Source organism: Capra hircus, chromosome 10, assembly GCF_001704415.2.
Source record: "Capra hircus breed San Clemente chromosome 10, ASM170441v1, whole genome shotgun sequence".
Taxonomy (NCBI): Eukaryota; Metazoa; Chordata; class Mammalia; order Artiodactyla; family Bovidae; genus Capra; species Capra hircus.
Window position 1 is genome coordinate 66862484 of NC_030817.1, and position 12221 is coordinate 66874704.

The 12221-nt window shown below is 35.3% G+C and overlaps 1 protein-coding gene across 1 annotated transcript in view; it reads right to left on the bottom strand.

The window, feature by feature from the left end:
- The window catches only part of KNL1 (kinetochore scaffold 1), a 65004-nt gene that overhangs the window by 35372 nt on the left and 17411 nt on the right, over window positions 1-12221 (bottom strand). Inside the window, exons 6-9 of the mRNA XM_018054444.1 lie at window positions 4609-4661; window positions 4327-4360; window positions 2453-2490; window positions 194-246 (exon numbers count right to left, since the gene is read on the bottom strand). Of these exons, the coding sequence (XP_017909933.1) occupies window positions 194-246; window positions 2453-2490; window positions 4327-4360; window positions 4609-4661 (178 nt within the window). The remainder of the gene's footprint in view (window positions 1-193; window positions 247-2452; window positions 2491-4326; window positions 4361-4608; window positions 4662-12221) is intronic.

Consider the following 12221-nt stretch of genomic DNA (forward strand, 5'->3'; position numbering starts at 1 on the left):
TCGCAAAGTGTTGGACATGACGTAACAACTGAACCACAAATTAACTGGAAAGGTGGGTAGCTTTTCCAGTCTATGTTGGTTCATTCTGGTAAGTAATTTCTAAATCATGTCATTAACATTAAATTTTTTGTGTTTTAAAAGTTTCAACTATCAAACAAAATTAAAATATGAAGGTATTTGAATGAACTCATACCTCTCTCTGGGGCATCTGGGTCTGAATGGGAGCACAAAGCAATGTGTTCATTCCTATTGAGTAAAAAGAAAAACTATAATCATGACAAAAGTATATATCACAAAGAGCCTGATTTTTCAATTCATAGGAGTTTCATCAGTTACAAGTATTTACTAAAGTTTTTTCAGTTACTAAGTCCTTTCTAAAGACTTAGGTATTAAATTTTACTGAGACTTTCAAACTGTCCCACTTTAGAAAAAGACAGATCAGTGATTACTGTATTCTCTGCATACTGAAATATTTTCAGAATGTGGTAGAAATTTTTAAAGGTGGGATTCTAAAGATGGAAAGTATGGATTAATTTTTTTCCTCCTTCACGTCTCCATTTTTATTTCCTGGATAGTAGAAGTTACACACTAAAGAGTACCAACTGCTAAGATTGAAATGTTAGGGTAACATTTTTATTTAAAAAAATGTATTTATTTGGCTCCACTGGGTCTTAGTTATGGCACACATGATCTTCGTTGCAGCCTGTGGGACCTAATTTCCTGACTAGAGATCAAACATGGGCCTCCTGCATTGTGAACATAGAGTCTTAGCCCCTGGAGCACCAAGGAAGTCTCTGTTAGGGTAAGATTTTGAGCATCTTTTATTCTATGCTAAGGAATCTAGATGTTCCCAGATGAGATGTGCATTTTATAAAAATAATTCAAGAGAAGAAAATAGATTCAAGAGAAGATGAACCAATGAGGAAGCTACTCTAATAGTTCAGATGTAACACTGTAGAGTTGAACTTGTGTTAGGGCAACAGACAGCAAGAATAGAAATAAGAGATTAGATTCAAGACACTTTAGAACTGAAATATAAAGTTTTGGGGGACAAACTGGACTTTGGAAACAAGGAAGTGACTGAAGATGCTATAATAAAACAAGAAATATATCTAAAAATACTTAGGTTTAAGACGAATGTTTAGAATATTTTCAATAGTTTATGGCAATCCTGACAATATAATGAAGTGATTATGGGCTTTTTACTAAAGCCTTATTTACATATCAAGCTTGCATTTTTGTCATTTATTTAACAAATATTGATTCAGAACATATACGTGCTCCAAAACTCAACTATATGCCAAAGCACAAACAAACAAGACAAAGTTTCTGGACTCAAAGAATTTCTAGATTAATAAAAAAGCCAAAAATAAATACCTAAAATACAATATGATAAATTCTATAATAGACTGAAAAATAGTATTTTGAGAGCACACATCAGAGTAACTAACTGCTTGGTTTTGATAATCGAGAAGGCTCAATTTAAGCCAGCACCACTTAATGTATGGTGTCAGTCTGTGAACTGCTTAATATCAATTAATTTAATATAAGGAGCTTGCAGCCACTATAAAATTCCTTTCATCAATAAAGCTTTACTAAGAAAAATAAAGTCACTAACTAAACAGTAGCTTACTACTATAGCGCAAGTTCCTTTCTTCTCATGGACTATAACAGTTGTGGACTGGCTACTTTGAATGGCACTTAAGCTAAGGGAAGAGCTAAGTTAAGTGAAAGATGAGAAGACTGTTAGACAAATTGGATTAGGAAGACCTCTTTAGGTACAGGAAACAGCATTTACAAATGGACACAGTCAGAAAAAAGACCATATGGGAAAATGCAAGTAGTAATTCATGGGCCAGAGCAAAATATGCCTGTAAAGGGCTGGAGATAAAGTTGGAGAAAAAGACAAGTGAAATTATAAAAGGCTTTCTAAGTTTATGCTAAGGAGTATGGGTTTTATCCTGTAAACAAAATAGTGTCTTTTGAACAATTTTAGGATGGGCGGTAATACAGTAAGATTTCAAAATACATAGAATGAATTAGAAGGATAAGAAACTAAATACAATATTCCAAGAAAGAATTCAAGTGAGGATTTGAATTCAAATACTGGCAGAAGGTACAGAGAATAAGTAACATACAGGCAGGATATTTCAAAGACAGAACTGAAAGGAATAGGGCCAAAAGGATATATGGAAAGAAGGAAAAGTTAAAAAACGACTCAATTCCTGACTTTAGTGAGTGACTGTGAATGGGAGTTCAACATAGAAACAAGGAATAGCAGGTCTGAGAGAAATATCAGTAAGCTTGTTAAATTTTAAATTAAAGAGCTTATGTAAAGATCAATACTTCCTCTGCATTTTTTGTTCACGGTACTCTTAAATATTACTTTTTAAGTAATCTAGATGAAGAGAAAAACACATGATAAGAAGAAAAGTATTCTGATCCTACTCACCAGTTATCTCACAGTAGTTATCTTCTGGATTCTTATTCCTAAAAATTAATAAGTAATTTAAAAATCTATACTCCAGACAATTACCAAGAATCCCAACAGTTGAAAGAGGAGGGGAGGTGAAATGTTTTCACAGGATGACTGACAGTAAACTCCAAAGACATCTTTTAAAAAAAGACTCATCTAATAAGTGGGCTTCCCAGGTAGATCAGTGGTAAAGAATAAGCCTGCCAATGTAGGAGATGCCCCTGGAGAACTGGGTTTGATCCCTGGGTCAAGAAGATCCCCTGAAGAAGGAAACTGCAACCCACTTCAGTATTCTTGCCTGAAAACTCCTATGGACAGAGAAGCCTGGCAGGCTATAGTCCACAGGGACGCAAAGAATTGGATATGACTTAGCAACTGAGCACATCTAATCTGGCAGAAAAAATTACAAGGCAATTAAAGGAACTTACCATTAAATTTTTTCATATATTTAAATATCAAGAATACTATAAAAATATGCTTAACATATGCTGCTTGCTTTTTCTTTCCTTTTTTTTTTTCTTAAATTTTTTTGGCTGTGCCTTGCGGCTTGCAGGATCTTAGCTCCTCAACCAAGGATTGAACTCATGCCCCCTGCAGTGGTTAGGAAGCATGGAGTCCTAACCATTGAACATCAGAGAATTCCCTACTTTTTGGGAAAAGAATGACCTTTAAAGCAGCTCATTTTCTAGGAAAAAAAGGTAAGTAAAATGAAACAACCCAAATGTCCATCAATGGGGAGCTGACTAAACATTGGTGCTGACATACAGCATATTATAATAGACTGATGTAGATCTGTATGTAACAACATGGAAAGTGCTACAAGACATAAAGTGATCCCATTTTTGTCTTCTTTTTTTTTTAAAAAGCTAAAGATTAACATGTAGTTAGATATATAGATATATATAATTTCTGCAAGGACATCCAAAATTATCAATAGTGTTTATCTGTAAGAAGCCTGAGTAATATGGCCTAGAGATTTTTCTGTATAAGTATATACAGACAATCTTTTCCTTCCAGCTCAGCTCTAGTCAATTACATGGAAAAACTGGTATTTATTTAACCAACCTTTTAGTGACAGACCTTTAGAATCTTTTGCATCTTACATGAAATCTCTGTGCCAAAGAGCATGTGAAGTTAAAATTTGGACTGACCTTGCCAATTGTCTTCTACAGTATATGCTCAGATGCTCAGTCATGTCTGACTCTTTGTGACTCCACGGACTGTAGCCCAACAGGGATTCTACAGGCAAGAATACTGAAGTGGGGTACCATTTCATCCTCCAGAGGATCTTCCCAACCCAGGGATCAAACTCAAGTCTCTTGTGTCTCCTGCACTGACAAGCATATTCTTTACCAGTAGTGCCACCTGGGAAGCCCTCTATAATATTTGCCTACTACCAATGGGTGACTTTTTACCTAGATTCTTAATTGATTAGATAAATATTATATCACAATATACCCTAAGTTATATTTCTCTTATGAGGAAGATAAGCATCTTTCCATCTGTTCAAGCTCTATGGTTATTTAATTTTTGAATTAATATTATAATAAGAAAAACATTTAATGAAAAAAATCTGAAGACCTGGTATTTATTGTTTTCTACTAGTGGATGTATTTTAAGGATTTACATATGAAAGTAGAATGTTTCATCACTCTTAAGAGGATAAGCTATACTTAACAGCTATAGCAGCATGTTAAATTATTATGCAAATAATGTGTTTTAAGAATTAATCCTAAGTATTACACAAAAGGGAATTAAAATAAAAAACAAAAAGAATATTAACTTTAAAAACAAATAATAGGAATAAACAACATTTAAAGTATAATTTGCATCACACTTTTCTTACTTACTGTATAAATAGGACATTTTCTCTTGCTTCTGTTTCTATAAATAGAGAAAAGGTTATTAAAGTTTTTCAAAAATACAGTAATAAAGTATTATAAAAATTACATAAGGATGTTAACAACAATAAAAAAAATACTAATGCCACACCTTACATTCTGCCCCTCACAGCTCAAGTTACACTTTTTAAGCAATCAGATAGATATTAAGTTATACCAGTTATCTGGTTAGATAACCATAGCATAATCATATAGAAAACAGATTTAGTAGGGGTAACAGAACAAATTTACCTGAAATTTCTGACTTTTTCACTATTTTCATATGAGACTCTGTCTGGAATACTCTAGAAAAGAAAATAAAGATTACTGAAAATCTGCAATTTTTTTTTTTTGACTGAACTGCATGGCTTGTGGGATCTCAGTTCGCCCACCAGGGGTTGAACTCAGGCCACAGCAGTGACAGCCTGGAATCCTAATCCCTAGGCAACCAGGGAACTCTCCCAAATCTTCAAGTTTTAATTAGAACACTATGATGTTAATTTACAATCTGTTTTGAGATAAGTAAGATAAAGCTTTCTGATTGATTTATAAAACTTCATAGAACCTCAGTAGTAAAACCAAGTAAGACTACCACATAAAATCTATAGGCCAACCTCATATATGAATATTAGTGCAGAAAACCCAAAATATTAGCAAACTAATGCTAGCACAGTTATTTTATGATTAAATTGGATTTACCCCAGGAATGCAGAGATAATGCAACATCCAAACAATTATTTTATTGTATTAAAGATTAAACTACTAAAAACTCTTAGTTATCTTAATAATTGCTCTAAAAGCATTTATAATACCCATTCTTGTTTAAAAACAAAACAAAACCCCCAACATTGTGAATCAACTATACTCTAAGAAAAAGTAAAAAATAAAACCAAAAATCTGTAACAATAAAGTTAAATTTACCCAATAATACAGAGAATAGGCATATTGATTTTAACAAATGTAAACAGGTTGAAATACCCTATTAAAAATGGCTATTGACTAAATTTTTAAAAATTTTAAACTCAATCTACAACCTGCAAGTTACAAATTAAAAATATTTAAAAAAATTATCTATGGACAAACAACAGAAAAGTGAAGATAACTAGGAAGTAATTCAACACATTACGTTTCATAGCAAAAAAGTATTAGAACTAAACAAGGTTGCTATTATACACTAAGAGGAAAGTTATCAATGAAAACTAACAATGAATAACCCAATTTACATGTAAAAAGTCAGAGAAAAAAAATGAAAGAAATACAAACAAGAAAATGCTGAAATATATTTAGATGCCTCAAGATCCAAATTTTTATTTTTACTGAAGTATAGCTGATTTACAATGCTCTGTTAGTTTCAGGTACACAGCAAAGTGAGTCAATTATATATATATAAATACATGTATATATATATCTACTTCTTTTTTTTAAGATTCTTTTCCCAGATAGACCATTATAGAGTATTGAGTAGAGTTCCTTGCGCTATACAGCACGTTATTATTAGTTATCCATTTTATATATAAGATCCAAATTTTGGAAACCACATATTAAGTGGGCAAAGAGTAAGTTGTAAATGTATAAAACATATTTACTAAAGCATATTTAGCAAACATATGGAGACAGTTAACTGAAATGGCAAAATAGTTCTTTCCTCCATTCTCCTGTAAATTTACTTTAATTATGTTATCCCTTGCTCTCTCATTTTTTTTCAACCTATACAGTATCTATGATATAGGGAAAGCTTTCAAAGGTACAATCTGTTGCAAAAATTATTTATGAACCAAGAAAGACACATGCTTTAATAACAAATAAAGAGTTCAATCACACAAAAACTTTAAAATATTTTCTTTAATATTGTCTAGGTAGATGAAGAAATGAAAAATAAAACATTTCAAAATGAGAAGGAAAAAAAAGCACAAATGAGCAAAATATAGAAAAAATAGTAATGACGAATAAAATCCAAATTAAAATAACTAAGATAATAAAATCAATCAAATCAGCTAAAATTAAGTGTTAAAATATACCCTGAGGAAAAATAGGTACATTACTAAAGTTACTAAAACCAGTAAGAAAAATGGAATAATGACTACGTAACTACTGCTTCTTTTAAACCTGGGAATTCTACTTTGAGGAATATAATCCCAAGGAAGTAACTCAAAAGAAAAAAGGTTAATTTACACAAAAATATCTAACACAGTACAAATGCTTAACAGAAAACTTAAAATAGTTATTTTTACATTAATATTCAGCGCTAGTGGTAAAGAACCCCCCTGGCTATTCAGGAGACGTTAAAAGATGAGGGTTCAATCTCTGAGTCAGGAAGATCCCCTGGAGAACGGCATGGCAACCCACTTCAGTATTCTTGACTGGAGAATCCTATGGAAAGGGGAGCCTGGCGAGCTATAGTCCATAGGGTTGCAAAAAGCTGGACACGACTGAAGTGACTTAGCACGCAGTTAAGTAAAATTACCCGTGTCCGACCTCTCCTCAGAGAACTAAGATCTTGGAAGCTGACAAAACAACAACAGCAGCAGCAACAACATGTGAGGGAAAAGTCAGTCTGAAACAAAGTGGAGAAAGTGAGTTATTAAATCAAACCTAGGCCACAGTTATTCAGGGAGTATACAAATAGAATCTTTCAAGACATGCATTAATAGGTGTGTGTGTACCTACTGTGGAGGTAGATTCATTAGGTTTCATAGCCTGGTGCCTTTATACATTCTGAATCATAACTAGTAGTTCAGATTCATAACTAATAGTTCAGATTCCATTATCAGCAAGCCATATTTACAGTATAATTTATTTTCTTAGGTAGAATGCCTTTGAGGAATGTATTGATGTACTCATATAAGGGTTCTGATTCATTTGTTTCTCATGATATATTTAGCAGTGAAGTGAAGAAATGGTTAGTCACTCACTCGTGTCTGACTCTTTGCAGTCCCATGAACTGTAGCCTCCCAGGCTTCTCTATTCACAGAATTCTCTAGGCAAGAATACTGGAGTGGGTAGCCATTCCCTTCTCCAGGGGATATTCCTGACCCAGGGATTGACCCCGGGTCTCCTGTAATGCAGGCAGATTCTTTACCATCTGAGCCACCAAGGAAGCCCATATTTAGTAGTAGCATTCTTAGTTATAAACAAATCTCTAGTGAATCTGTTTAATACAAGCCCATTTCTAAAAGATCCACCCAGTTTTGGTACAGGGAAAAAAAAATTGTAGTCTGCAAAACCAAGTGCAGGATCTAGGAAGACAGTGGCAACTCTACCAAGGAATATACCACCAAGGGAAGCCTACTGGCAGGCAACAGCTAGCCTTCCCCAGTAATACCAAATCTTATAATGTCTCTCCCACCCCCCACCCTTGGAATTCAATAATATAAAACATTGACAACTCATGTTTATCCAGAAAGGCATTAATTGACTTACAGATAAAAGATGAACAGAAAAGAGCAATAAAACAATTACAATTACTACCAGTTAACAACAACAAATTTATATTTCAGAAAGCACCTACTGTTTGGAACTACTCAGTTAACAGAAAGACGTCACACAGCGTCTGCTAAGAGGGAACTCCCTACTTCACCCCTTACCAACATCTACTTACTCTTCCTCTAAGGAAAAGAAGAAAATATTTTCCCAGCAGCCCCACAACTGAAATCCTGGGCATCCTAGTGCAAAATCATGCTTTATGTGGTAACTGCAGAACTGAATTTCTTTAATCTGTCTGAAAGGTTTATTCAGGTAAAGAATTTGGAGGAGACAGAGGAACAAATGAGGAATGGGAAACAATGTAGATTAAAGCCCAGGACTTTCCTAGATTTCTGGACACGAAACAATCAAGTCTCATCCCAAACTGTTCAAATCCAAGGTTAAACTGATCTAGGAGCTCATCTCACTATAGGCCAAGTTAAAGCAGTCTAAGTTATACAGAAAATAGAATTTGAAGGTGGTGATATTAAATAGACAGTCTGTCTTTACGATAGCTAAAAAGAAAGCCTATTTATAGAAAAACAGCTACCTTGGAAATACCACCACATCCCCTCCTCCTCCACAGAAATGTCTTGAAAATAACACCCAACATATTCAATGATGAGGAAAAAGCATACAATCCATAAAGACACCAAAGATTAAAAGAAAGCAAAGCATAATATATTTTATTAACATAAAAAAATACTCAGAATAATGTCCCAAAGATGACGAAAACTGTACTCACAGTTTGCTATGGATTTAAAAAGCATAACAAAGCAATCATCTCTCTGAAAGGCAGAAATGCAAGAACTCAAGGAAAAGATAAGAAGACAGAAAAAGACACACAAATAGATGAAATTAATGAAAGAAGCAGAAGAAAAAATATAATCAGCAACAGAAAGAAGGTGAAACTGGAAGAGATAAAGTGAGTAAGCACTTTGGAAAATATGATAAAGGACAGAAAAATTTAACTAAACAAAGTAAAAGAAAATAAAAGGAATTAAGAGAGACTATAACACAGAAGAAAAGCAAAGGTTATAAACATTATTTGTATTTATGAATTATTGAGTCCCTAGTGAAAAGGCAAAAAGATATGACACTGAAAGATAACTCCCCAGGTTGACAGGTGCCCAATATGCTACTGGAGAAGAATGGAGAAATCACTCCAGAAAGAAAGAAGAGATGGAGCCAAAGTGAAAACAATGCCCAGTTGTGGATATGACTGGTGATGGAAGTAAAGTTCGATGCTGTGAAGAACAATATTGCATAGGAACCTGGAATGTTAAGTCCATGAATCAAGGTAAGTTGGAAGTGGTCAAATAGGAGATGGCAAGAGTGAACATTGACATTTTAGGAATCAGTGAACTAAAATTTACCGGAAGGGGTGAGTTTAATTCAGGTAATTATTACTGTGGGCAAGAATCCCTTAGAAGAAATGGAGTAGCTCTCATAGTCAACAAGAGAGTCCAAAATGCGGTACTTGGGTGCAATCTCAAAAATGATAGAATCATCTCTGTTTGAAGGCAAACCATTCAATATCACAATAATCCAAGTCTATGCCCCAACCACTAATGCCGAAGAAGCTGAAGTTAAACAGTTCTACAATGACCTACAAGACCTTCTAGAACTAACACCAAAAAAAGATGTCCTTTTCATCATAGGGGACTGGAATGCAAAAGTAGGAAGTCAAGAGATACTTGGAGTAATAAGAAAGTTTGGGCTTGGAGTACAAAATGAAGCAAGGCAAATGCTAACAGAGTCTTGCCGAGAGAATGCACTGGTCATAGCAAACACCCTCTTCCAACAACACAAGAGAAGACTCTACACATGGATATCACCAGATGGTCAATACCAAAATCAGATCGATTATATTCTTTGTGGCAGAAGATGGAAAAGCTCTATACAGTCAGCAAAAACAAGACCGGCAGCTGACTGTGGCTCAGATCATGGACTCCTTCTTGCAAAATTAAGAGTTAAATTGAAGAAAGTAGGGAAAACCACTAGGCTATTCAGGTATGACCTAAATCAAATCCTTTATGATTATACCGTGGAAGTGACAAACAGATTCAAGGAATTACATTTGATACAGTACCTGAAGAACTATGGACGGAAGTTCGTGACACTGTACAGGAGTCGGTGATCAAGACCATCCCCAAGAAAAAGAAATGCAAAAAGGCAAACTGTCTGAGGAGGCCTTACAAATAGCTGAGGAAAGAAGAGAAGCGAAAGGGAAAGGAGAAAAAGAAAGATATATCCATCTGAATGCAGAGTTTCAAAGAATAGCAAAGAGAGATAAGAAAGCATTCCTCAGTGATCAATGCAAAGAAATAGAGGAAAACAACAGAAAGGGAAAGATTAAAGATCTCTTCAAGAAAATGAGAGATACCAAGGGAACATTTCATGCAAAGATGGGCTCAATAAAGGACAGAGATGGTATGGACCTAACAGAAGCAGAAGATCTTAAGAAGAGGTGGCAAGAATACACAGAAGAACTATACAAAAAAGATCTTCACGACCCAGATAACCACGATGGTGTGATCACTCACCTAGAGCTAGACATCCTGAAATGCAAAGTCAAGTGGGCCTTAGGAGCATCACTACGAACAAAGCTAGTAGAGGTGATAGAATTCCAGGTGAGCTATTTCAAATCCTAAAGATGATACTGTGAAAGTGCTGCATTCAATGTGCCAGCAAATTTGGAAAACTCAGCAGTGGCCACAGGACTGGTAAAGGTTAGTTTTCATTCCAATCCCAAAGAAAGGGAATGCCAAAGAATGTTCAAACTACTACACAACTGCACTGATCTCACATGCTAGCAAAGTAATGCTCAAAATTCTCTAACCGAGGCTTCAACAGTACATGAACAAGAACTTCCAGATGTTCAAGCTGGATTTAAAAAAGGCAGAGAAACCAGATATCAAATTGCCAACATCTGTTGAATCATAGAAAAAGCAAGAGAGCTCCAGGAAAACATCTACTTCTGCTTTATTGACTATGCCAAAGCCTTTGACTGTGTGGACCACAACAAACTGTGGAAAATTCTGAAAGAGATGGAAATATCAGCCTACCTTAACTGCCTCTTGAGCAATCTGTATGCAGGTCAAGAAGCAACAGTTAGAACTGGTAATGGAACAACAGACTGGTTCGAAATTGAGAAAGGAGTACATCAAGACTATATATGTCACCCTACTTATTTAACTTATATGCAGAGTACATCATGAGAAATGCCAGGCTGGATGAAGCACAAGCTGGAATCAAAATTGCAGGGAGAAACATCAATAACCTCAGATATACAGATGACACCACCCTTATGGCAGAAAGTGAACAAGAACTAAAGAGCCTCTTGATGAAAGTGAAAGAGGAGAGGGAAAAAGTTGGCTGAAAACTCAATATTCAGAAAACGAAGATCATGGCATCTGTTTCCATCACTTCATGGCGAATCGATAGGGAAACACTGGAAACAGTGACAGATTTTACTTTGGGGGGCTCCAAAATCACTGCGGATGGTGACTGCAGCCATGAAATTAAAAGACACTTGCTCCTTGGAAGAAAAGCTACGACCAACCTAGACAGTATATTAAAAAGCAGAGACGTTATGTTGCCAACAAAGGTCTGTCTAGTCAAAGCTATGGTTTTTCCAGTAGTCATGTATCGATGTGAGACTTGGACTATAGGGAAAGCCAAGTGCCGAAGAACTGATGCTTTTGAACTGTGGTGTTGGAGAAGACTCTTGAGAGCCCCTTGGACTGTAAGCAGATCCAACCAGTCCATCCTAAAGGAAATCAGTTCTGAATATTCATTGAAATGACTGATGCTGAAACTGAAGCTCCAACACTTTGGCCACCTGATGTGAAGAACTGACTCATCTGAAAAGACCCTGATGCTGGGAAAGATTGAAGGCAAAAGGAGAAGGGGACAACAGAGGATGAGATGGTTGGATGGCGTCACCAACTGGATGGACATGAGTTTGAGCAAGCCCTAGGAGTTGGTGATGGACAGGGAGGCATGGCATGCTGCAGTCCATGGCGTCACAAAGGTCATAGGTGACTGAGGGACTGAAGTGAACCGAATGAAATTTACATAATAGAATAGAAAAAAATATTAAAAGGTTGATTCAGGATTCAAGACCCAAAGCAGTCAAAATGAAGATGCATTCTAGTAATGCATTCAATAAACTTCAAAGATAAGAAAAGACTCTCCTCTGACTTGTTCATAGAAACATTCAATGCTTTAAAAGAACAGAACAAGTTCTTTAAAGAGAAAGTGAATTGAAGATTTTATATCCAGCTAAATCGTCAAGTATAAAGCCTGTAACTAACAGTTTGAGTACCCAAGAACTCATAGAATAAATATTGTTCCAATGAGCCCTCAAATATAAGGGAAAAAGCTTCAACCAACCAAGA